This window comes from Molossus molossus, unplaced genomic scaffold, assembly GCF_014108415.1.
Source record: "Molossus molossus isolate mMolMol1 unplaced genomic scaffold, mMolMol1.p scaffold_m16_p_5, whole genome shotgun sequence".
In the NCBI taxonomy this organism is placed as follows: Eukaryota; Metazoa; Chordata; class Mammalia; order Chiroptera; family Molossidae; genus Molossus; species Molossus molossus.
The window spans coordinates 63,886,293-63,913,640 of NW_023425388.1; the positions used below are offsets into that span (position 1 = coordinate 63,886,293).

Here is a 27,348-nt window from a genome sequence, read left to right on the forward strand (position 1 = left end):
AAAACTCCAATATAATTGGGTAGAGGAAAGCGCCAAGTCAGAAAGACAGGACCAGACTAGAAAACGAGGCCAAGAAAGGACTACTTTGAAAGGGTAAAGTCTGGGGAAGAAAAAAAAAGCCACAACAGAGACCACGTGCCTGCATTACAACAGCTGAATCAAAACAAACCCTGCGTAGCCCCGCCCAGCGTCCGTCACATGACTTTCACGCGAGCGTCGCTTCCGAAAGACTCGGGTAGCAACGGTTGCGTCTACTTTCATTGTGTCGGTTTCAGAGCCCGAGTCCTGGCCGTCCTCGGACCCCACTCACGCTCCACTCCACTCTTGGGTTTCGGACGGAGCTGGAGTCGTGCTAACCATGGCGGCAGGCCCGGGGACGACCACTGATACGGGCCCTGCAGCTGGAACTGGAGAGAAGGAAGGTAGGTGCCAGGCTGAGGTCAGGCCATAAGTACAACCCTGTGACAGCTGACTCTCTTGGCACCTCTCATGTGGCCGTTTGGTCTAGCTTCTGTCCCAGGTCTCTCTGGCTGTGCATTAAGCTGTGAGGAAAAGTATTTGTTTTCTAGTAAACGTGGCTTTTCTCAAGTGGTGGTGGCATCCAGGTTTTGGATTCTCCCGCAGGCCCTACATTCCCGCATCCTACCAGGGCTGTTGTATGCATGATGGTGTTTTGAATGTTACAGTGGATTGAAATTAGAGCCCCTCCTTGAGGTAAATGGAGATGTCTCCGACCTTTGTGAACAGAGATTATGAGCTTTTGTTTGATTTCGGTGGATTTTTGCTTTAAAGAACAGGTGAGGTTTGGAAGCCCAGGAGACTGAGACCCCTGTTAGCATTTATTGAATGATTGCTCGGTTCCTGGTACTGTTATGGGGACTGCCACAGGATCCAGAGATTGTTTATAACAGTGCTTTTTCCCAATTGAGTAAAGAGGTATAGAAAGGAAAAAGAATGACTAATGTATGTGGTAATGGGAATATTATCAGTACACCCTGGGTGAGGTCTGTCACCAGGAGAGATCCCAGTGGGGAAAACAAATGCTTCAAAATGGGAATAGTTTGAGATGGGCCTTTATGATTGGGTGAGATAGTGACAAACTCAGGTAGTAGTAATGGGGAGTCATTGGAATACAACAGGAAAGTACAGGATGGATATGATTGGAGAGCAAGATGTTTGCCAAGTAGAAGAAACAAATTATTACCTTCTATGTGACTACAAGCTCCTGCCTTTGTAACTCGCTTGCGTACCCCAAAGAGACAATTCTTGAACTTCATCTGTACCTCCAGTTCATTGATCCTTCAATTTTCTGCCCATCTGTATCCCCCTTATCTAATAGAGTGCATATCATAGTTTATCATTATGTTCTCTCCCTTGAAAATACACTATCTCTCCCTGGCCAGTTTGGCTCAGCAGTTAGAGTGTCGCCCGTGGACCAGTGAGTCCTGGGTTGGATTCCGATCAAGGGCACATGTCTCTGCTGCGGTTTCTCCCCCAGCCCTAGTTGGGGTCCTGCGGGAGTCAACCAGTCTATGTGTCTCTCTCATGTCTCTCCCTCTTCCTCTCACCCTCCCTCCCACTCTATTTAAATGGAACAATATCCTCAGGTAAAGATTTTTAAAAAACGGGAAAAAAAAAGCTCTAATTCTGGTCCCTCCCTGCCTTTTATTTTTCTGGCAAAACCCATACTCTGGATGAACCCTTTTTTTGCCCTCTTTGCACCTGCATCTGTATGGCTGAACTTTGCTGGAAAAACTCCTGGACAAATTGATAACACTATGAAATGAAAATGGTCAACCTCTTGAATATTCACTCAGCATGGGCCTGAGATCCTTCTTATCCTGTTTCTGTGGTAAGCCTACTTTCTTTTTTCTAATGACAATTCCCTAAACTTTCTACATACTCTCATCTCTTTCTCATTTTCTTTTTTTGCATTCATCTTTAGACAGAGTGGGAGGAAGAGAGAGAGAAGGAAACATCTATGTGAGAGATGAGAGAGACACATCAACTGGTTGCCACCTGCATGCCCCAACCAGGGCCAGGGACAAACTGCAACCGAAGTATGTGCCCTTAGCAGGAACTGAACCCAGGACTCTGGTTTGCGGACCAACGTTCTAACTGCTGGGCCAAACTGGCCAGGGCTCTTTCTCATTTTCAACTGATGACTTCTTTGTAAGTCAGGTCAATTCTGCATCTAGTCTATCAATTTTTTCCTCCTTCACTATCAAACCCTTGTCCAGATCATCCATATTTCTCACCGAAACCACTACTATATTTTCAGGCCATGTGTCCCTGTTTCCCATCTTGTACCCCTCTAGTCCCTTCTCTGTTTAGCAGCAAAAAGTGACACTTTCTTATTTGAAATTCTTCAGTGAATTCCGTTACACTTAAAACTTTGAATAAAATCCAAACTCCTAACCATTATCTACAAAAATCTCCAGTAAGTTACAGTTAATTGGAAATTAAAGTGCGGTTTAAAGCTCAAAAAAAAAAACCTAAGAAAAACAGATATCTTGGTCTGTGCTCTCCAGGAATGTCTCTTGTCACTCACCCCCTTACTCTTACCTACTTTTCACATGGCTGGTTCCTTAATCTTCAGGTTTCAGAGTATGTCACCACCTGAGATCTTACCAGAACAACCTATTTAAAACACTTCGTGGTATTCCACGACCCCTAACCCTAAATGTTCTATAATACAACATGCTTCTTCCCTCATTTCACTTTTCACACTTTGTAATTGTTTGTATTGTTTCTTCCATTAGACTGTAAGTACCTTGAGGGCAAGACCACAAGCAGCAATTACAATGCCAGGCATAGTGGGCACTTAATACATATTTGTTGAAGGAATGAATAAGAGAAGCCTATGCGAAGTCCAGAGGCAAGAGGAGAAAGAGTTTGGCCTGGTCCAGGAACTGAAAGAAGTTGGTATAAGGAGTGGTGAGAGAAAAGGGACCCTAGAGGGCACCTTATATCCAGTTAAGGAATCTGGACTTTATGACAGTGGGAAGCTTTTGAAGAGCTTAGGAAGAGAGTAACTTGATCATTATTTCAGGAAGATCACTCTGGTTGAAGGGTGGAGCATAGATTTAAGGGAGAAAGACTGAAGAACAAAGTACTTAATCCCAGTTAGTTTCAGAAAATGCTGTCATGGGTGACTGATGTTGAAATTGAGAGAAAATAAGAGATATCTGAAAATCTTCAGCCTGAGAAATGACATATAAATTAGGAAACTGAAGAAAAAAGGAGGTGGTTGGGAGAGTACTATTGAATTTTAATGTGAATGCATAGAGTTTAGTTTTGGAAAGATGCTACCAAAAATGTCAAATATGCAGCAAGGGAAGAAGAGCTTTTTATTTTTTATGGTATTTACATACCATAAATTCATCCTTTCAAAGTGTACAGGTCACTGGTTTTTCGTATTTTCACAAAGTTGTGCAGCTATCACATCACTCCAGAACATTTTCATCATACCCAAAAGAAACCTGGTACCTATTGCAGTCATTTCCCATTCATCCCTCTTTCCAGCTCCTGGCAATTACTAATCTACTCTGTCTCTATGAATTTGCCTGTTCTGGACATTTCATATAAATGGAATCATATGAGGCCTTTGTGTCTCACATAGTGTAATGTTTTCAAGGTCCTTCTGTGTTGTGACATGTATCGGTACTTCATTTTTTTTAAATTTAATTTTATTTATTTTTTGAATCTTTATTGTTGAATGTATTACAGATGTTCCACATTTTTCCTCCATTGACCCCCTCCTGCCCCCCTCCCGCCTTTTTCCACACTATTGTCTGTGTCCATTGGTTATGCATATAAGTTCTTTGGTTTATTTCTTCCCACCACCCCACCACCCCTTTCCCTTTGAGGTTTGTCAGTCTAGCAATGAATTTGTACTTCTTAATCTCTTCACCTTTTTCACCCATTCCCCCAACCCCCCTCCCATCTGGCAACCAACAAAATGTTCTCTGTATCTATGAGATTGTTTCTGTTCTACCTGTTCATTTTGTTTGTAGAGTCCATTGTTGATAGATATGTATTCATTGCCATTTTGTTTGTTCATATATTTTATCTTTTTCTTCAAAAAGACCCTTCATCATTTCATATAATAACGGTTTGGTGGTGATGAACTTCTTTAACTTTTTCTTGTCTGGGAAAGTCTTTATATGGCCATCGATTCTAAATGACAGCTTTGCAGGATAGAGTAATCTTGGTTGTAGGTTCTTGCTTTTCATTATTCTGAATATTTCTTGCCACTCCCTTCTGGCCTGCAAAGTTTCTTTTAAGAAATCAGCTGACAGCCTTATGGGAACTCCCTTGTAGGTAACTAGCTGCCTTTCTCTTGCTGCTTTTAAGATTCTCTCTTTGTCTTGAACCTTTTGCATTTTGATGATGATGTGTCTTAGTGTGGGCCTCTTGGGGTTCATCTTGTTTGGAACTCTCTGTGCTTCCTGGACTTGTATGTCTGTTTCCTTCACCAAGTTAGGGAAGTTTTCTGCCATTATTGTTTCAAACAGGTTTTCGATTTCTTGTTCTCTCTCTTCTTCCGGCACCCCCAAGATGCGAATGTTGGCACGCTTGAAGTTGTCCCAGAGGCTCCTTACACTATCCTCATATTTTTGGATTCTTTTTTCTTTTTGCTGTTCTGATTGGGCGTTTTTTGCTTCCTTATATTCCAAATTGATGGTTTGCTTCTTGGATTTACGTACGCTACTATTGAATCTGTGTAAATTATTCTTTATTTCAGTTAATGCCTCCTTCAATTCTGACTGTGCATCCATAATTTCTGACTGGTCCTTTTTTATGCTTTTGAGGCCCTCACTGAGTTCATTGAGCATCCTTATAAGCAGTATTTTGAACTCAGCATCTGTTAGGTTGCTCATCTCCATTTGGCTTAGTTCTTTTCTTGGGGTTTTGTTCTGTTCTTTCATTTGGGACCTGTTTCTTTGTCTCCTCATTTTGGCTGCCTCTCTGTGTTTGTTTCTGTGTATTACTTAACACGAGGTATGGGGCTAGCTGAGACCAGATGCTGCTCGTTTGAGAGAATTTAGGAAAAATCTGAAGCAGGATCCAAAACAGGCCAATCCTATAGCTAAGCAAGTGGCAACAGCTCGGGTGGGTCTGACAGTTGGGTGGGGTGGGGCGGGGCCTCAGGGTGTCACCAGGGCGGGGCTACCAGTGTGAGCCAGGTTGCTGGAGTCCCAGATATGGCAGCTGTCTGCCGACCCAGGGAAGGGCTCACCAAAGGAACAAAGGCCTCTGACAGCACGTTTGTCCTGGAGAAAGCCCCCTCTCCAGCCCTCACTCCAGTGCCAAATAGCTCAGGTCTTCCCTGTATGTCTCTGATGCCCCTCAAGCTGCCTCCCCTCCAAGCTTAGAGGGAGAGAGTCCAATAAGTTCGTGCTTGGGCCCTTTAAAGAGCTGCCTGGGGCTCCAGCCGCTTCAGCTTCCCTGAGCCTCAGGTCCCGCTGGTTTTTCCAGCCAGAAGTTATGGGGACTTCTCTTCCTGGCACTGGAACCCTGAGCGGGGCACCTGGTGTGGGACAGGGATCCCTCAGTCCTCAGGAAGGGCCTTCCCAGCCGAGGTATCCTCCTGTTTTTTATCCGCCACACGTGGGTGTGGGACCAGCCCGTCTCGCAACCTCGCGCCTCCGCGCCGCTGCCCCTCCTACCAGTCTGGATGTGGCTGCTGCTTTAATTCCGTAGTTGTAGGACTTCCATTCAGCTTGATTTGAGGCGGTTTTGAATGATGGTTGTTCTGTAGTTTAGTTGTAACTTTGATGTGGTTGTGGGAGGACGCGATACCGCGTTTACCTACGCCGCCACCTTGACCGGAAGTCCTTCATTCCTTTTTATGGTTGAATAATGTTCCATACATAGTATGAATATACCACATTTGTTTATCTGTTCATCATTGATGAACTATTTATCAACTGATGGGTTTTCACTTTTGGGCTATTATGACTAATGCTGCTATGAACATTCATATGTAGGTTTTTGTATGAGCATGTGTTTTCAGTTCCCTTGGTCATTTTTCTAAGCATGGAATTTTTGAGTCATATAATTCCATATTTAGCTTTTTGAGGAAACTGGTGATTCTTAATCTAGAAGTCCTAAGGAGGGGGGAAATGTGATCAATTTAGCTTCATCCCTGGTAAAAATGTACCATTCTGGTGAATGATGTTGATAATGTGGAGGGCGGGGCACGCATGTGTGAGTGGATGGGATATGTGTGAAATCTCTATACTTTCCTCTTAATTTTTTTGTAAATCTAAAATTAATCTAAGAAATAATCCTAAACAATCAAATATAAAACTACTTTGTTAAGAATCAACTTGAATTCTGAGTTTGAGATGTTACTTCCAGGATCACACATTGATTAAAGCATTAAGTGAAATTTAAAATTCTTGTCATTCTTTGAATCTGATTCTGTCTTTCAGACTGAGGTTATTATATTTCTTTCTGTTGGGCTCTCATTGTTTTAGTTATAGCTAGGTTTATACCTTTATGAAGAGAAGGATGTATTCTTTCTAACTTTTTCCAGGTCTGCCCAAGGAAATATCTCATTCCGGGGTTGTACGGACTCAACATAACAGCCTCAACATTTCTGTCTGTGGAGTCTTCAGTGGCACTACCTTCTAGACCTTGAAATTCAAATGATTTACTTAGGTTTATATGTATATATTTAGAAATATAATAGCTCCTCATGCCATTTTTTTTTTAAATCCTCACCTGAGGATATTTTTCCGTTTTTGTTCAGATAGACTGGGAGGGAGAGAGAGCGAGAGAGAGTGGGAGGAAGAGAAGCATCCATGTGAGGGACACATCGACTGGTTGCCTCCTACATGACCCCAACCAGGGCCGGAGACAAACCACAACCAAGGTACATGCACTTGACTGGACTCGAACCCACGACTCATTGGTCTGTGAGTCAACACTCTAACCTCTGAGCCAAACCACCCAGATCTCCCATGCTAATTTTTTATTCATGCTCTATCACTATGGTGAGTCTCTGTATTGTAACTTTTGACTTACTCTTATGTTACCTTCTGAAAGTTTTTGAATAAGATTGAAAACTATTAAATTTAATAGTTATTAAAATTATACATGGCATGAGCTGTAAGTTAATTTTAATTTTAGGATCTTAGTCTTTGTTATATTCTATTAAGCCCTGGTCGGTTTTGCTCAGCGGTTAGAGTGTTGGCCTGCGGTCCAGCGAGACCCGGGTTCGGTTCCTGCTAAGGGCATGTACCTCAGTTGCAGTTTGTCCACGGCCCTGGTTGGGTCATGCAGGTGGCAACCACTCGATGTGTCCCTTTCATGTCGATATTTCTCTCTCTCTCTCTTCCTCTCACCCTATCTGAACAAAATATGGAAAAAATGTCCTCGGGTGAGGATTAAAAATATATATATATGTATTAGGAGAGTATTTTGAAACTTGTGTTAGTACACACAGACCCAGGGGAAGGTCCCCAGACTAAAAATCTACCTCGGTAAGCAGAGGACAAGAAAAGACTGAAGAAAGAGGCTGGCCACTCCAGTATGGTAATTAGTAGAGATTATTAAGGGAAAATTACATGTGAGGAATATCTTGGGCGACTGCAGGATAAATGGTTCCCCCCCACCTCTTGGCAGGCATCAAAGAATTATATAATATAAAGAGGGGATATTGTAAATACTAGTACGCAAATGCTACCAGGTACAAAAAAATTACATGCTTAGGACAATGGCCTGTTCTAGGAACCAGCACCTAGTGGGAGGCATGGGAGAGATGCTGATTTATTTCAAAATGTACATGGATTACAATCAGACCATCTTTAAGGGGGATTTGTGGTAAACAATCTCTGTTCTGGCCCATGTCCAGCTCTTAGGTCCTGCAGTGGTCACATAATGGAACAGTCTGTCCTCCACAACTTGGTATATTTTCCTTATTCTTGTCCTGAATTCTAAATCTCAGATATAAGTCCACACCAGATATTAATTGAAGCCAGATTGCTAGCAAATTCAGAGAAATTAGATTTCAAATTATCTTGTACTTTGTATTAACTAAAGAAAAAATTACTGAGAAAAAGGCAATTTGCTTTTCGATGGTGTTTCACTATCTCCAAAGAATTAGTTATTAACCAAGCTATAATAAATTGTCTGAATCACATGCTACACTTAGAGGGAGAAGAGACTGTTGTACCACGCATAGAATCACTAATTATTTTTTCAGCAGTTTCTAAGTCATCTAATTAGACATTGCTGCTTCCTGCAATTTTAGACTTAAATACACTTATCCTTTAAAGACTTTAAAGGAAATTATAACAATTAAATTTAATTTAATGGCCTTGTTCATTGTTGATTAAACTACCAGAAACTAAATTAGTTTTATCTCACAAGCAGTTGATTGTTTTATTTTACTGATAGGCTTGAAATTATGTAAATATGGCCCTGGCCGGTTTGGCTCAGCGGTTAGAGCGTCGGCCTGCGGTCCTGAGAGACCCGGGTTCGGTTCCCGCTAAGGGCATGTACCTCGGTTGCAGTTTGTCCCTGGCCCTGGTTGGGTCATGTGGGTGGCAACCACTCGACGTGTCCCTTTCACGTCGATGTTTCTCTCTCTCTCTCTCCCTCCCACACTCTATCTGAACAAAAAATAGAAAAAATGTCCTCAGGTGAGGATAAAAAAAAAAGAAAAGAAATTATGTAAATATGTTAATTTCCTATTATGATGAGCATCCTACTGCTCTATACTATATATGTTTTATAGCACTTACAATTCATTTAGCAAATATTTGAACATTTAATATATTCCTATCACTGGGCCAGGTGCTTTGGTTTTAGAGTCTCCTATTAAATAATATCTGGGATTGTTAGAGCATATTAAATAGTTTTTAACATTATGTTAGAGAAAAAAATACTTATTTACTTTGAAGCTATTCTATCAAAACACTAGTCATGTTTTGGTATCTTTTAAAGCTATATGATCTGTTAGCTCTGATTTAAGATAAGCAGAATAAATAAATCCCCAATCCCAAAAGGATTGGTGCTTCTGTTTATCTCTGCCCTTTAAATTTCTAGAAGTCAAATGTTCAAAGCTTGAATATTTTACAACCTTAGAACTGATGGATTGCTAAAGTGGGTTAAACTAGCCATGATTCATCCAACTTAAGCCACTGAGCACTTCATAGAGATATTTTTAAAAAATCAACTGATTAAATGTAAAGATCTTATTGGCTTTATTCAACGATTCATAAATCAGGCAGCATCCCATCTAGCATATAAAAAGGAGCTTTGAAGAGCTGTACAAAATGAAAGACTTTTATAGGCACAAGGGAGAGGAACAAGGAAGTTATACTAGCAAAAAGTGGGTTGGTTGTGGCAAGGTCATTTTCCTTTAGAGTATGTCATGGTCTATCGAACAGATTACCTCACTTGTGCTGACCAGGTGATTCTTGATTGTTTAACATTCCATTTCTAGGAGAGGCCAAAACTGTAATTAAGTCTCAGACTGGTGACTTGGAGCTTAACATAAGTACCTCTATTTGGAGCCTGTTCTCTTGTTTTTAACAGGGAGAATATCGTTGTCCTTGAAAAGGATAGCCTCAGAAGGCTAGGTGTTATACCAGTTATGAACTAATAGCAGTTTTGACTGTAAGAGTTAACTTTCTTTTATGTGAAAGGATTTAGGAAGTAGAATTTTGCTGGTGTTGGCTCAGTGGCACAAAGATACACATCTTTGCATTATTTCAGCTGAGGTTGCAGTTTCCTGGGCCTTTCTTTTATCTCTCAAGATGGCTAACCATTATGTCTGTTTTCCAGGCCAAAGATAGGAGAGGAGGGTAAGGGCAAAAAGGCTTACTCAGCAATTTCCAGATAAATCTATGACCGCTCCTATCTGCAAAGGAGTCTAAGAAACATAATTTTACAGCTATTCCCATTGCCTAAAGTTCTGTTAGTAAAGAAGAAGAGAATGGGTATTGGGTAAGTTAGGCAACCAGCAGTCTCTTCTACAGGTATTAATGCGTCACCTAACACACACCCATACATATGCACAAACCAAAACATTCCTCCCTCCTTAACAGCACATGTGGATCTATGAATCCATCTAAAACTTTCCTGGCATCCTTTCAGCTTATATTATCTCTCCTGAATTTCTGATGCTAGTGTTAGTCCCTCCGTTTTAATTCTCTGGAAGCAGGATTGTGAAGTGGAAAGGGGCCTGGACTTAGAATCAGAGTATGTGACCTATAGTTTAAGTTAGTCACCTGGGTATTGACCTTTGACATATGAGCTTCTATTTCTTCCTTTGGATTGTGTGGTAATAAAATACCTTTTCTAGCTGTGTTTTACAGGTTTCTTAGAGGATCACATGTGCATTTTTTTTTATCCTTATCCAAGGATATTTTTCCTTTTTTTTAGATAGAGTGGGAGGGAGGTGGAGGGCATTGGAGAGAGAGAGAAAGAAAGAGAAACATTGATGTGAAAAAGACAAATCCATTAGTTACCTCCTGAATGATCCTGACCCGGCTGGGGATTGAACCCACAACTGAGGTACGTGCCTTTGACTGGAAATCGAACCCACGACTCTTTGGTTCAAGGGTTGACACTCAACTGCTGAGCCAAACTGGCCAGGTCTCACATGTGCATTTTTATTTTAATGTATATAAAAGTATGTGGCAGATTTCTTCATCTTTACCATCTCTGCCTTCCTTACTGCCACACCTTGTTCAAGGCCTTATTATCACACTTCTCACTTGGCTAATGTAATAGCTCTCTGAGTTAATTCCAGTCCCTACATTTCTACATAGCCCTCATTTTTTATTTTTGTTAATCCTCACCCAAGGATATTCTTTCCATCAACTTTTAGAGAGAGAGAAAGAAACATCAGTCTGAGAGAGACACATTGATTAGTTGCCTCCCACACTGGGGATTGAACCTGCAACCCATGTACCTGCCCTTGACCGGAAATCGAATCCAAGACCCTTTGGTGTACCGGCCAGTGGTCCAACCACTGAGCTGCACTGGCCAGGGCTACATAGCCCTCATTTTTATTGCTAATGGATGTACATACCATGGGGAAAGTATTTAGTAAATATTTTTTTACTTTTAGACACTAGGTTGTTTATATTTTTAGATTTATCTTGTAGTAGATATTTTATGTGTATATATATATATGTTATATATAAATATGTATATAGCTTATGATTAATTACTTTGTTGAAAGCAAATTCCTATAACTTGAGTTACTAGGTTAGTGGTTAGTAGGTGGTTCTTTGAGACTTCTTAATTTTCCCAGTTGTTTCTCAAAGGATAGTTCTATTTTTTTTTTTTTTTTTTTTTGCCACAAATGAGAAAGTATTATGAATGTATTGTAGCTTTACATACATAATCTAGCAAAACTTTAAAAACATATAATAAAAATGCAGCTTGTCCATTTTCATGCACACAGAATTTAGGCACTACAAGTCCAGGAAGACTTCATGCACTGAAGGCTAGGTAACCTTGTATTTATAGGCTAGTATGGGTTTAGACCTTAAATGTGAATTTATCATACATGTCAAAAGTGGGGAAAAAATATCAAGGAAAGAAAGAAAACTCTTTTTATTCCTCGTCACATCCTATTTTCTTTAACAGGACGCTTTAGTACTTAAAAGTCACTTTAAAAAGTTGGTGCTCTTTTTACATCAAGACCTAAGAGTGTCATTTCCCTTTCTCACTCTATGTAGTCCCCAGCTCTTCTATCTATCCTTACCCTCTAAGCATCCACACTGATTTCCTCCTCATTTGGAAGCCCTGACTGTGTAGAAGGTGATACATTGTTCTCAAATGTCAACTGCTGAAGGCTTAGAGCCTACTCACTTTCACTAAGGGTTTAGGAAAGGATTCTGAGTTTTTGCCCTTGTCTGAGAAAGGAAGTGGAGTTGACTTAAATTTTCATTTTTTAAAAACAAGCTTTAGATTCATCAGACAAGTACAAATTATTCAAGTTCCTTGATGAGTCCTTCCTCATCCCTCTGTCTTTTATCAGAAAGTTTAGAAAAAGCTGGATGATGGGAGAATTTGGATTATTTATGAGCTTTTCTTAATTATTTTGAATTAAGTGTAATTACAGATTAGGTAACTGAAATACACTGGTTAATTGATTTAGCATATCATACGTTTTGGAGGTCAGAGTATGAAGCATTTTTTACCTTTCCCAAAAAACTTTCATCTTAAGATGTCTTTAAAGAGAAACTTACTGCCCTGGCTGGTTTTGTTCAGCGGTTAGAGTGTCGGCCTGCGGTCCAGAGAGACCCAGGTTTGGTTCCCGCTAAGGACACATACCTTGGTTGCGGTTTGTCCCCGGCCCTTGTTGGGTCGTGCAGGTGGCAGCCACTCGATATGTCCCTTTCACGTCGATGTTTCTCTCTCTCTTTCTCTTCCTCTCTCTCCCTCCCACTCTATCTGAACAAAAAATGGAAAAATGTGCTCGGGTGAGGATAAGAGAGAGAGAAACTTGTTCTTTTCTTTAGCAATACAAATCTTTACTATCCTGTTCAGAATTAACATTCTATGATTCTGTGAAATGTATTGAAGTACTCAGTGCATAGCCCCTGTACAGTTTACAGATGCAGTTGAAGCCGAGGATTAACAATGATACTCATCCTAGCACATTTTTTTTCCTTTTAAATCTTTCAGTAAAAATAATTCCCCTTTTCCCACTGACTTATGTATTTTTAATAATTAAGTAGTTTTTTGTGGCATCAACATGTGACAGCAAGTAGAATTGTTGCTGACTCCAGCAACTCTAATTGTTCTAGAGTAGTTTGTATCAGCATTTCTTGCATACACCTCTATTTAAGAAATAATATTTTTTAAAAATTGTATTGTTTTTAAATTTAAATAGTTGGAAAACTTTTTAAAAAAACTTTTTGACTCTGGCCAATGTGGCTCAGTGGTTGATCGTCAACCCATGTACCAAGAGGTTGCCAGTTCGATTCCAGGTTGTGGGCCTGATCCCTGGTGGGCGGCGTGCAGGAGGCGGCCAATCAATGTTCTCTCTCATCGATGTTTTTGTCTCTCCCTCTCACTTCCTCTCTCTCTAAAATCAATAAAGGGAAAAAAAAGTTTAAAACAAAACAAACAAACAAACTATTTGACATTGAAAATTGTAAATATTTTCTAACATTTAAAATTTAATATAAGAAATATCATTTAAGAATTATGGTTTGGCCCTGGCCGGTTTGGCTCAGCGGTTAGAGTGTCAGCCTGCAGTCCACAGAAACCCGGGTTCGGTTCCCGCTAAGGGCATGTACCTTGGCAGCAGTTTGTCCCCAGCCCTGGTTGGGTCGTGCAGGTGGCAGCCACTCGATGTGTCCCTTTCACATCGATGTTTCTCTGTCTCTCTTCCTCTCTCTCCCTCCTGCTCTGTCTGAATAAAAAATGGAAAAATGTCTTCAGGTGAGGATAAAAAAAAAAAAAAAGCTAATAGACTGGTAGAATAAAATTAATTTAAAAAAAAAGAATTATGGTTGATATTTATATTTATATGAACAGTAATGAGTGATGTGTAAATGCAGTGTAATTACACAAAAAGATTTGCCGTGATTAAAACGATACCAGATTTTTTTTCATATTATGTTAAATAACTTTATAATTATCTATCTGTTGCTCTATTTATTTCTCTCCCTAGATGAACATATCAAACCTTTTACGCCAGAGAAAGCCAAAGAAATTATCATGTCTTTGCAGCAACCTGCAGTCTTCTGTAATATGGTTTTTGACTGGCCCGCACAGCACTGGACTGCTGAACACCTCTCCAAGGTCCTTCATGGCAAGCAAATACGATTTAGGATGGGAATGAAAAGCACAGATACAGGTAGGACTGCAAGTAATCATAATAATAATGGCTGTTCAATAGCATTTCCACATCCCCCGCAGTGGTTTCTTTATCTCTACAAAGTCCTTTATTTCTAATTCTCATTTTGACTCTTTGCACATAGGGAATATTTTATTGGAAGTTTTAAAAGGAGTTTGTATAAAGACTTTTTTTTAACAATAAATAACCTATAGTTTATAACCTCATATAAAATGTTTTTGTTCATGTATGTGGTAGGCACTTAATAAGTATTTGTTAATCTGCTATTACTTCTGTTCCCATGTGACTGAAAAAGACCAATACTAATCTAATAGTTGCTCCCACTTTTGACTCATGTAGAATGTGTCCTTCTATTTATAGCTTTGGGCACTATTTATAGTGCTCAGTCTTGGTTTGAAATTTTATCTCTCTGCTTTATCAGCTGCCTGACCTCTATTGCAGCTGATATGTAAAGCTATTTTCTTCATTCTCTAAGCAATTAGATTTTGCGAGCTCCCTCTTCTTCCCTGAAGACTTGCAGTGGTTTGATTTTTTTTTTTTTTTGCTTTATAGTCAGATAAAGCAATTAATTGTTACATCTAAAAATAGTTCATTTAAAGGAAAGAAATAGTGCTGTTTCTAGTCTACAGGAGTCTACAACCATTGTCTGGCTTCAGTATGTGTGTTTAACTTATATTTAAATGTGGGTAAATTTGATAGTCTAGAATTTTAGTGTTTTAAGTATTGCTGTGATGTGGCTCTATGAATATCTATTAATAATTGAGATGAAGCTAGAAAATTACCCAGCTTCTCCAAACTTCTTTCTTTCGTGTTGACCTTCTAGTAGATCTTATAGAATTATTTGGTTTTTGGTATCTAGACTCTCCTTGTACTCCCATGACTGGTAAAGCAAGATTAATATACCTGAAACTCCTTGGCATCTCATTCTAATCACAGACCAAAATATTTACTGTATTTATAAAATTAAATGCTAGACAGCAGCAACCACATAAAAAACAGCTTGTGCTTTTTCCTTCCTGATTGTAGTCAAATAAATCTTCCATTCATTGAAGACAAAAATTTAGAGAGAAATAGGACATAATTTTTTCCCCATCCTCGTTGGATTCCAAATCCAATACTACTACTACTGCTACTACTAGCTCACAGTTATTGAGAGCTGTTGTGTCAGACACTGTTCTGAGTGTTTCATATATATTAACTCTCTTAATATTCTTCAAACCCTCTTAGAATAGTACTGTTGTTATCCTGTTTTATAGATAATGCACAGTAATTTGACATTTTCATGTTGATACTTAAGGATAAAAGAAAGATAAAGTAGAAAGTCTCTGTGATTGTGAGCAAATTCTCTGTTTTTTTACTAAAGATATTTTGTTCTTTTTCAAAATTCAGGTAAAATTCACATAATGAAAAATTCACCATTTTAAGTATACAGGGGTTTTAGTATATTCACAATGTTAGGCAACATCACCACTATCTTATTCTTGAACATTTTATTGCCCCATACAGAAGCCCAGTATCCCTTAGGCAGTCACCCTCTATGCCACCAGACCCCCAGCTCCTGGCAATCACTAATCTACTTTCTGTTTTTATTGATTTGACTATTCTGGAAACATCATATAAAAGGAATCATACAATATTGTGGCTTTTTGTGTGTAGCTTCTTTCACTCATATAGCATGTTTTCAAGATTCATCCATGTCGTAGCATGTATCTGTACTTCATTTATTTTTATTGCTGAATAATATTCCCTTATATGTATATATCAAATTTTGTTTATCCATTAATCAGTTGCTGGCCATTGGGTTGTTTCTACTTTTTGGCTATCATTAATAAGGCTGCTATGAACGTTTATGTACAGTGTTTGTGTGGGCATATGTTTTCATTTCTCTTGGGTTTATACCTAGAGCCATACAGTAACTGTGTGTTTAAACCTTCTAAGAAACTACCAAACTGTTTTCCAAAGCAGCTCAACCATTTTGTGTTTCCACGCCAATGTATGATTGTTCCAATTTCTCTATTCTTGCCAAGACTGACTCCATTTTTTATTCTGGCCATTTTTTATTCTGGTGTGAATTGTTATCTTATTATGCTTTTGATATACATTTACCTTGACTAATGATGTCCAGCATCTTTTCGTATGCTTATTGACCACTTGGATATCTTCTTTGGAGAAATGTTTATTCAGATCCTTTGCCTATTTTCTAACTGAGGTGTTTCTTGCTTTCTGGGTTTTTTTTGGTCTTTTTGTTGAATTATGAAAGAGTTCTTTATATATTCTGGATACTAAATCCTTATCAGATAGATAACTTGCAAATATGTACTTTCTCTCATTCTGTGGCTTATCTTAATAATTTGTTTGTTCTTTTTAAAGTTATTCTTTGCATATAAATGCAATTCTGCCACAAGCAGTATAGGGTAGTGGTATAAGAGCTGACGCTCGAGTCATCTTGCATGGGTTCAAATTTTGGCTTACTGTGTGACTTTAGGCAAGTCACTTCTCTGTAATAGAATTGCTTTCATGATTAAATGTGTTCATATACATAAAACATTTAAAACAGTGCCTAACATATAGTAAACGCTCAACAAATGTTATTAAAAAATAGAAATAATTTAAAAATAAAAATATGACTTCCTCATTGTAGAGAACATTGAAAAAATGGGACGATCCAAAGAAATTTTAAAACACTTGGTCTTATCAAAATGCACATATATCTATATAGATCTTTCTGTATTTTTAAAATAATGTACTAATGTTCATAGCCTGCTTTTTTCTACTTAACATATTCTGAGCAGCTTCTCTTGACATTAAATGTAACTTTTACTTATGATTTTTTTTCTTTATTGATTTTTAGAGAGAGGAAGGGAGAGAGAGAGAGATAGAAACATCGATGAGAGAGAACATTGGCTGGCCGCCTCCTGCATGCCCCCCAGTGGGGATTGACCCACAACCTGGGCATGTGCCCTGACCGGGAATCCAACCGGCGACCTCTTGGTTCATGGGTCATTGCTCAAACACTGAGCCGCACCAGCCAGGCTTAAATGTGACTTCTAAATGGCTACTTAATATTCCATTACATGGTAGTATCATAATTTATTTGTAAAATTCTCCTGTTTTGATATTTAGATTGTTTAGAAGTTTAAAAGTTTTAAATAAGATTGTAGTGAACAACTTTGAAAATAAATCTTGTCCAAGTTTGTGATTATTTCTCTAGAATAAATTCCTAGAAGGATAATGACTAAATCAAGGGATATGACCATTATCGTCAGTAGCAGCAATATCCATGAAGCTTCTTTTTTTTTTTATCCTCACCCGAGGATATTTTTCCATTTTTTTTTGTACAGATAGAGTGGGAGGGAGAGAGAGGAAGGGAGAGAGAGAGAGAAACATCGACGTGAAGTGACACATCAAGTGGCTGCCACCCGCACGACCAACCAGGGCCGGGGACAAACTGCAACCGAGCCATGAAGCTTCTTATACAAGAACCCTCTGAGTCACTTGGAATGCCTCTCCTAAGTGGTGTCTGGTGACTTGATGACTTATATCCTAAGTGTCTAGTATCAACGTGGTTCTCTTTCTCTAGAGAAGGAGAAGGGGTTACCCTGCTCTCTTACTCCATCGTTTCAGAAGCCTCGTCTGTAGGCCCTCTGTTCCCCCTGCTCTCCCCACCTAGGCTGGTCTTCATACTGAAACCAGAGATTTTTTTTTAAACTCCATCTTATTTCTCTACTTAAATCCTTAAATGGCTTCCCATTACCCTTAGGCTAAAGGTCAAAAGTTTGTTTTGGTGTAGAAAGCTGTGTTTGTCTCATTAGTTTAACCGCTCTCCCTGAGCTTAGGCCAAACAAGCATTTCTTCAGTTTTTGTGTTTCCAGAGGTTTGCTTCTTACTTCAAGGCCTTTATAGTCTAGCCATTCTTCTCTCTGTTCCTCTTTTCCCTTACCCCAGCTTTACCTACTTAATTTCTCGTCTCCCTTCAGATCTTAGCTCAAATGTCATTTTCTCATAGATGTCTTTCCTGACCACATCTCCCTCTCCCACCCCCAAATGTGTGATTATTAAATTATCTCAGAACACCTACTATTTCTTAGGAACACTTAGCATAGTTATAATTACATGGCTAGTTATATGAGTAATGAACTGTTTAAAGTCTCTCTTCCCTTAAAGTTCACCTTTGTAGGGGCAAGGGCCATGTCTCATCATGGACTGAGCACCTATTGGACATTCAGATATTTGTGGAGTGAAAGAAGAAAAGGTCTTTAATACTATGGCTCAGTGCTTTGTAGAAAGCCTTTTTAAAAAATTAATCTTGCTTAGGGTGGTGAACACACAATATAATATGCAGATGATGTATTATACAATTGTACACCTGAAACCTATATAATATATAATATCATTAACCAATGTCACCCCAGTCAATTCAATTTAAAAAATAAATTTAAAAAATAATCTTGCTGGTAGGTGAAAAATGGTATCTCATGAGTTTAACATTCTTTGACTGCTGGTGATGTTGAACATGTGTTCATGTGTATTAGCAATTTACATATTTTTTATGGTAATTGTTCTTTGACTATTCCTTATTGGGCTTTCAGGTTTTTTTGTTTTTGTTTTTATTTTTTATCTTCACCCCAGGACATTTTTGCCTAGAACGAGAGGGAGAGAAGAGAAAGAAATATCGATGTGTGAGACACATCGACCGGCCACCACCCACACGACCCCAACCGGGGCGGGGACAAACTGCAACTGAGGCACGTGCCCCTAGCGGGAACCGAACCCTAATGCTCCAACCGCTGAGCCAAACCGGCCAGGGTAGGCTTTCAGGTTTTTGAGTTCTAAAAAAATTAATTCCTGCCCTGGCTGGTGTGCTCAGTGGTTAGAGCTTTGGCCCATACACCAGAGTCAAGGGTTCAACTCCCAGTCAAGGGTACATACCTGGGTTGTAGGTTTGATCCCCAGTCCCATTTGGGGCACGTGCGGGAGGCAACCAATCCATGTGTCTCTCTCACATCGATGTTTTTCTCTCTCTCTCCCCCTCCACCCCTCCCTTTCACTTTCTCTAAAAATCAATGAAAATAATATCCTCAGGTGAGGATGAACATACACATATACATAGATACATAAATTCCTTACATATTAAGAATACTGTATTGGTTACTAATCTTACCAGACTAATGGGATCCGTTTGCCTGCAGGCATCAAAGCCCAATAAGGTGCAAACGAGTTTTCAGCAAAGAAAGTAAAGATTTATTTAAGGAAATGGTGCCAAGCCTGGAGTCACAAGTAAGCAAGTGCCCTAAAATCTGGCTCTAGGATGGACCACACAGGGACAGATTATATATGGGAAAAATTATTAATCATGGTGATTAAGGGAGTTGGGGTGGAGGCTCTACTGATTCGTTGGGGCCAGGGTAGGGAATAGGTGGTCATTGTATCAGATCCTGATGTCAACCATGGTGCTGTTCTGCTTAGTTCTGTGAGGGTGTGGTCAGTAGAGTCCTGCTTTCATGGGCCTGGGACTGAAGCACAACTGAATTCAAGATGTATCTTTAGTTTGACCAAAACTCTGTTTCTGTGGTCAACAAACCTGAGGCTTTTTTTTGTTTGTTTTTTTTATATCCTCACCCGAGGATATTTTTCCACTTTTCCATTTTTGTTCAGATAGAGTGGGAGGGAGGGAGAGAAACATCCACGTGAAAGGGACACAATGAGTGTCTGCCTCCCACATGATACCAACCAGGGCCGGGGACAAACTGTAACCGAGATATGTGCCCTTAGCAGGAACCAAACCCTGGTCCTTCTGGACTGCAGGTGGATGCTCTAACCGCTGAGCCAAACCAGCCAGGGCTTGAGGCTTTGTTCTTAAGACAGTTTGATGCTGACCGGAGTCTGATGTCTTAAGGGCGTAACCATTAAGAAAGGAGTGGAGCCCAGCAAGTATGGCTCAGTATTTGAGGTTGACCCATGCACCAAAATGTCACCAGTTCGATTCCTGGTCAGGGCACATGCCCAGGTTGTGGGCCAGATCCCCAGTGGGGGCATGCAGGAGGTGGCCAGTGACTGTTCTCTCTCTCATCGATGTTTCTCTCTCTCCCTCTCCCATCTTCTCTCTCTAAAATCAATAAAGTAAAATAAGGGAGCAGAGCCCTTGCCAGATTGGCTCAGGGGTTAGAACATGGCCTGTGGACCAATGAGTCAAGGGTTCGATTCTGGTCAAGGGCACATACCTCGATTGCAGTTCGTTCCAGCCCTGGTCAGGGTCATGCATGAGGCAACCAATTGATGTCTCTCACACTGATGTTTCTCTCTCTCCCTCCCATCCTCCCACTCTATCTGAAGGTAAATAGAAAAATGTCCTTGGGTGAGGATTTTAAAAAAAGGGGGGTGGACAGACAGACAGGAGAAAGAATCATGTTAAAGAAATGCTGTTTCTGCACAGTTACACTAATGTGTTTCCCACTTTATTGTTTGCCTTTTGATTTTGCTTCACATTTTTACCTTTTTACATAGCCAAATCAAATATTTCATTAATATTTTTTTTCTTTATTGATTTTTTAGAGAGAGAGGAAGTAAGAGGGAGAGAGAGAGACAGAAACATCGATGAGAGAGAACATCAATTGGCCACCTCCTACATGCCCCCCACTGGGGATTGGCCCCACAACCTGGGCATGTGCCCTGACCTGGAATCGAACCGGCGACCTTTTGGTGCATGGGTTGACGCCCAACCACTGAGCCACACCTGCTAGGCTCATTAATATTTTTAATCTTATTTGTTTTATTTCATTTATTTAGAAATTTCTTCTGTATTCTGAAAGTAGATAAATATTCTAGTATGTTTTTAATAGCTTAATGATTTCTTTCTTACATTTTACTCTCTGTCCATTCCATATTTATTTTGGTATAAGGTGTTCACTGACTTTTTTCCAAATACTTAAGTTGGAAATATCAATACCTTTTATTTCAGTACTATTTACTGAATAATTCTTTTTTTCCCTACTGACTTTGAAACCACTTTTATTATATTGCTGTATTGTTATATATTCCAGTATCTGTTCTTGGACCACATATCGAGATATCAGTTTTGGGGATAGTAAAAGACTTTCTAAAAACTATTTTAACAACGGTATATATCTTAGTATTTGAAGAACAACCACTCCTCCCTAATTACTCTTCTTTCTCAGTATTTTCTTAGATGTTATCGAATTTTATTCCTCTGAATGAATTTTAGAGTAAAACAATGTACTCACATTAAATAAATCTTGTTAGGTTTTAAAATGAAAATTCATTAAACATTATAAATTAATTTGGAAAGAGTCTGCCTTGTGATACTATTGTATCTTCCTATAAAGAACATGTTGTCTTTACTTATTAAATTTATTTTATCTCTCAGTAAAAATATTTGGAGTTTTTATACTAAGAATTTCTGTATATTGATGGGTTACGGTGTGCCAGGCAGTGTTTTAAGTGTTTCTCAAAAGTTATCAAATTTAAATAAGATCTTAAATATGCTGATTTTTATTTGTTACATGAACATACCCTTGTAAAGTTTTCCTGCTTCTCAAAGTGAGGTGACAAGTAAAGTAGATGAATTATGATGACTCTGACACATACCCTTCTCTACTACTTCTCTGCCATTCTGAGGTTTTAAGGTTTTAGGAAAAGGAGAGGAAGTCCCGGGAAAGATAATTGACATAATATAAGCAGTTTAGGGAGAAATAGAGGGAAAAGATAAAAGCTGTTGAAAGAAGAGTTTGAATATCCTTCTTCTGCTACTAATTCAGCTAACTCTTAAAGGGCCCCAAGTAAATATATAAACGAAGCATAAGTACTAATAATAGTGCCTTTTACTTAGCATCTGCTGTGTGTCAAGCATTGTGCTAATTTGCATTTGTTAGATCTACATCCCCCTTGAAAGGATTTTATGCTTTTGCAAAGGAAATCATAATCAGATTTCTTTTTTTTTTTTATCCTCACCCGAGGACATTTTTCCATTTTTTGTTCAGATAGAGCGGGAGGGAGAGAGAGGAAGAGAGACAGAGAAACATCGATGTGAAGGGACACATCGAGTAGCTACCACCCGCACGACCAACCAGGGCCGGGGACAAACTGCAACCGAGCTGCGTGCCCTTAGCGGGAACCGAACCCGGGTCTCTCTGTACCGCAGGCTGACGCTCCAACCGCTGAGCCAAACTGGCCAGGGCTGATTTCTTTTTTTTTTTTTTTTTTTTTTATCCTCACCCGAGGATATTTTTCCATTTTTTTTTTTGTACAGATAGAGTGGGAGGGAGAGAGAGGAAGGGAGAGAGAGAGAGAAACATCGACGTGAAGGGACACATCGAGTGGCTGCCACCCGCACGACCAACCAGGGCCGGGGACAAACTGCAACCGAAGTACGTGCCCTTAGCGGGAACCGAACCCGGGTCTCTCCAGACTGCAGGCGGACGCTCTAACCGCTGAGCCAAACTGGCCAGGGCCAGGGCTGATTTCTTGAATATTAACTTTCCAGTGTGCATTTAAAATATTTTTCTGGTTGCAAAAAAATTTTATTTCATCACTATTTAGAAGAATAATTCTTGTATAAATAAATCATACCCATAATAACAAACCACTGTGGACGGACAGTAGAATTCTCTCGAAGACCCTCTCTGCCTTTTCCTCTTTGCATGTGGTACAGAATTTTGCATTTAATTATATGATGCCTCAGATTTCCTGTTAAAGCTTTATATATTTAAATATATTCTAAACTCAAGAGTATTATCTGTTTATGTTCCCATAAGCCTGAGCACAGTGCTAGTTACAAATTGGCTACTTAATAAATTATTTTGAAATGAATGAGCTAATAAATGAACAGATTTTAAATTGCCATTGTCCATGTAATGATCTGAGGAGCTGTGTATGATTCATAAATAATATAAAATCAGAAAATTTTCAAGACAGTTTTTTGTGTTGCCTTTTTTTTAATTTGAAGAATTATCATCATAATTAGCTAGTTAATAAGAAGAAGAAGTGAGCGAAGTGGAGGCCAGACATTATAAGCCTGATTATCTAGGCAGCTTCACCAGGAAGCTACAGGTTCATGCTCCCTAAGAAACCACCAATCCATTCCCTGCAGATCACTGGGGGAAGGGATTCAACAAAGGGGGAGGGTATGGGTGCATGTGCAGTGAAGTCAGGGTGATGCAGGGTAGGTACTTGCCTGTCAGTATAGCCTGGGGAGCAACGGATTGGCTAGGGGGTTGACCCCATAAAAAGCTAATGAATTCTGAAGAGTTAAAATCCCCAAAGAGTTCCCCTTCTATTATTCTTGCTGGCCTCTTGCTCTTGTTCTCTCTCACCCCATGACCCACACTCACCTATGCGTTTGCATCTTCTCTCTCCATACCCACGTGGCCTTAAGCATCTGCATGGCCCATGGCCATGTGGACCCCACATGCAATGGACTGCAGCTGGGAAGACAAGCTAAGCTAGCCAGATACTGGACTGGACTGGACTGGACTTTAATATGGAGCAGAAACTGAGGGCAGTGGCCTTAATTCTGGCCCTGCTGAGGACAAGATTGGACTTCTTCCATAACGAGATGTATAGAGATGGAAACTCGAAGGGGAACCACCTTAATTTTTTATCATCAATAAAGCTTTCCACAAAACCGCATCTCCTGCCCTGGCCGGTTTAGCTCAGCAGTTAGAGCGTCAGCCTGCAGACCAGAGAGTCCCAGGTTCGGTTCCCGCTGAGGGCATGTACCTCGGTTGCAGTTTGTCCCGGGTCCTGGGTGGGTTGTGTGGGTGGCAACCACTCGATGTGTCTCTCTCACATCGATGTTTCTCTTTCTCTCTTCCTCCCTCTCTCCCTCCCGCTCTATTTGAAGATGGATATAAAAATGTACTCGGGTGAGGATTTAAAAAAAAAACCCATCTCCTGTGGGGGCCTCAGGAAATGCTTTTCCTCATAGCATCCCAAGAACTCCACTTCCACCAATGTCAGAATTGTTCTCAAACTTTTTGGTTTGAGTTTCCCTTTACACTAAAAATTATTGAGTACCCCAATGATTTTTTGTTGGTCTGGGTTATATATAGTGATAGTTAACATATTAGAAATTAAGCCCTGGCCAGTTTGGCTCAGCAGTTAGAGCATCGGCCTGCGGTCCAAGAGACCCGGGTTCGGTTCCCGCTAAGGGCATGTACCTCTGTTGTGGTTTGTCCCTGGCCCTGGTTGGGGTTGTGCGGGTGGCAGCCACTCGATGTGTCCCTTTCACGTCAATGTTTCTCTCTCTCTCCCCCTCCCACTCTATCTGAACAAAAAAATTTAAGAATGTCCTCGGGTGAGGATAAAAAAAAAAAAGAAATTAAAATTTAGACATTTTAAAATATGAGAACATAATCATATACAGTCCAGACTCTAGCGGTTGCACCTGGGGTTGAAGGATTCCTGGAGTGCTTGAATACATAGGCCTACAGTCCATACGTACAGTAATTTTAATTGTAATACAGGAGTGTTTAATTGACTCAGACAACCGAGCGCATGCTGTATGATTTTCACTGTCTCGATCAACTTTTTAATGAACATATTTGAAAAAAACCGATAGAGTGAAGCTGCAAAAGTCGAAGCGTGAAGTGGCGAGGGACGACTGTATTCTGTCAAAGCACTGACATCAATACATGTCATATAGCCTCAGGAAAACTCCACTATACATTTGTGAGAGAATGCGAGTGAAAAAGGCAGTCTAAAGTATTCCATTGGGCCCTGACTGTACTCAGTTGTTTAGAGTGTTGTCCTAATATGCCAAGGTTGTGGGTTTGATCCCTGGTCAGGGAACTTAACAAGAATCAACCAATGAATACATGCATGGGTGGAACAACAAATTGATGTTTCTCTCCCCACCCCTTTTCCCTCTCTCTAAAATCAATAAGTAAAAATTTAAAAGGAACTAAATAACGTATTCCATTGGATTACTGTGACAGGAAAATAACTCTGAGATCTTTTTTAAAAATATATTTTATTGATTAATTTGAGAGCGAAACATTGATTTGTTGTTCAATTTATTTATTTATTTTTATCCTCACATGAGGACATTTTTGCATTTATCTTCAGCTACAGCGGGAGGGAGAGAAAGAAGAAGAGAGAGAGAGAAACAGCGACGTGAGAGAGACACATCGATTGGTTGCCACCCACACGGCCCTGTTTGGGGCCGAGGACAAACTGCAACTGAGGTACGTGCCCTTAATGGGAACCGAACCTGGGACTCTCTGGTCTGCGGGCTGACGCTCTAACCGCTAAGCCAAACCGGCGGCTAGGGCTGTTGTTCCATTTATTTATGCATTCATCTGTTGCTTCTTGGATGTGCCCTGACCAGAGATTGAACCTACAACCTTGGGGGATGGGGACAATGCTCTAACAAACTAAGCTTCCCAGACAAGCTGAGATGTCTTCAATTACAGCAGGCTGGAGGGTAGAAAGAAGAAATGAGAGGTTAATCAGATAACTGCAAGACAGAACCAACGAAAGACTGCTTACATTCCATTATATAGAGAAAATTGCAGAGTACCCTAACCACTAGGTGCCACTGCATCTTGCTGATGCATAAATTTCCCAGAAGATTGCCCATAACCAATCCTAAAGAACAAACACTTCTTCCTTACAGACTATACACCTATCCCAGAACTAGCCCCCTTTCACCTTCTCCCACCCCCTTTATCTATAGCTAATGCAAATTCTTTTAAAACAGCTTACATCTTTTTTCCCCAAAATGTTTGGATAAAAGAGCTCCATCAAGGATTAGACTGCATGCCCCAGGACCTGGTCCTTTTTCTGGCCAGCATATGGCTCAGTAAACCCTTTCTTTCAGGAAAGCTTTTGGCTTTTCTCTTTAACAACTTAATCAGTTAGTAGGTAGTCTTTAATTCTAAGATTACTTTTTTTTAAAACTTAGAATATTTTACTATTTTATTTTAAAATGAATGGTTAATTAAATAGTGTCTTTTTTTGCCCTGGCTGGTTTGCTCAGTGGTTGGAGCATCGGCCCATGGACCAATGAGTTGCGGGATTGATTCTGGTCAAGCGCATGTACCTCAGTTGCAGTTCATCCTCGGTCCTGGTCAGGCCTTGCAGGAGGCAACCAGTCGCTGTGTCTCTCTCACATCAATGTTTCTCTCTTTCCCTCCCTCCTACTCTATCAGAAGGTAAATGGAAAAATATCCTCCAGTGAGGATTAAAAAAAAATAGTGTCCTTTTAAAAATTGTTTATTAAATTTGGGGGGCGTGACATTGGTTAATAAAATTATGTAGGTTTCAAGTGTGCAGTTCTGTAATATATCATCCGCATTGTGTGTTTACCACCCAAAGTTAAATCTCTTTCCATCATCATATGTTTGACTCCTTTTACCCTTTTATACCTCCTCTCCACCGCCTTCCCTCTGGTAACCACTATTTGTCTGTTGTCGTGTTTATTCCTTTGTTGCTTTCAGTTTTTTATTCCACATATGAGTGAAATCATGTGGTTCTTGACTTTTTCCACCTGACTTATTTCATTTAGCATGATATGCTCATGATCCATCCATGTTGTTACAAGTGGCAGTATTTCATCTTTTCTTAGGACTTAGTACTCCACTATGTATATGTACCACATCTTCTTTGTCCAGTCATCTATCGAAAGACACTTTGGTGAAAGACACTTTTATGTTTAATCATGAGTATTGTGAATGTTGTAAATGATTTTAATTATATAGCAAGTACAAAATTAATTTTTAATTAATTTAAATGATAGTTAAAATTTTTGGTTAACCATTATGTTTATTTTTAAAATATGACTATTTTGGAAACTGTTCTGTATACATTTAAAGTTGAATTCCCTTACATTGCAGTTCCTCAGTTTGAAACTACATGTAGTTATGTAGAAGCTACACTTGAAGAGTTTCTGACCTGGAACTGGGACCACTCTAGTATTTCTGGACCATTTACAGATTATGATTATTCCAAATTCTGGGCTTATGCTGACTATAAATATGTTGCCAGTCTATTTGAAGACAACACAGATATTTTCCAGGTAAGTCAACACATTCCTTCTAATCACGGTAATAATTTGTTCTTAAGAAAAGGTCAGCCCTGGCCAGTTTGGCTCAGCGGTTAGAGCGTCGGCCTGCGGTCCGGAGAGACCCGGGTTCGGTTCCCGCTATGGGCACGTACTTCGGTTGCAGTTTGTCCCCGGCCCTGGTTGGTCGTACGGGTGGCAGCCACTCGATGTGTCCCTTCACGTCGATGTTTCTCTCTCCCTCTCCCTTCCTCTCTCTCCCTCCCACTCTACCTGAACAAAAAATGGAAAAATGTCCTCGGGTGAGGATAAAAAAAAAAAAAAGAAAAGAAAAGGTCACAAATTAGCATTTCCCTGGTACCTTTTCCTTTCACTGTCTTTTTCTTTCAATAGAAGTCACTGTGAGTGTTGAGTATTCTATCCACTCAAGCCAAAAAGGATTTGCTCAAGAGAAACTGAATATTTGGCGCGCACACATGAGCAACCTTCT

The 27,348-nt window shown here is 39.8% G+C and overlaps 1 protein-coding gene across 1 annotated transcript in view; it reads left to right on the top strand.

The window, feature by feature from the left end:
• Window positions 1-224: 224 nt before the first annotated feature.
• The window catches only part of HSPBAP1 (HSPB1 associated protein 1), a 49,897-nt gene continuing 22,773 nt past the window's right edge, over window positions 225-27,348 (top strand). Inside the window, exons 1-3 of the mRNA XM_036242911.1 lie at window positions 225-422; window positions 13,655-13,840; window positions 26,692-26,873. Coding sequence (XP_036098804.1) covers window positions 359-422; window positions 13,655-13,840; window positions 26,692-26,873 — 432 coding nt within the window. The 5' untranslated portion in view covers window positions 225-358. The remainder of the gene's footprint in view (window positions 423-13,654; window positions 13,841-26,691; window positions 26,874-27,348) is intronic.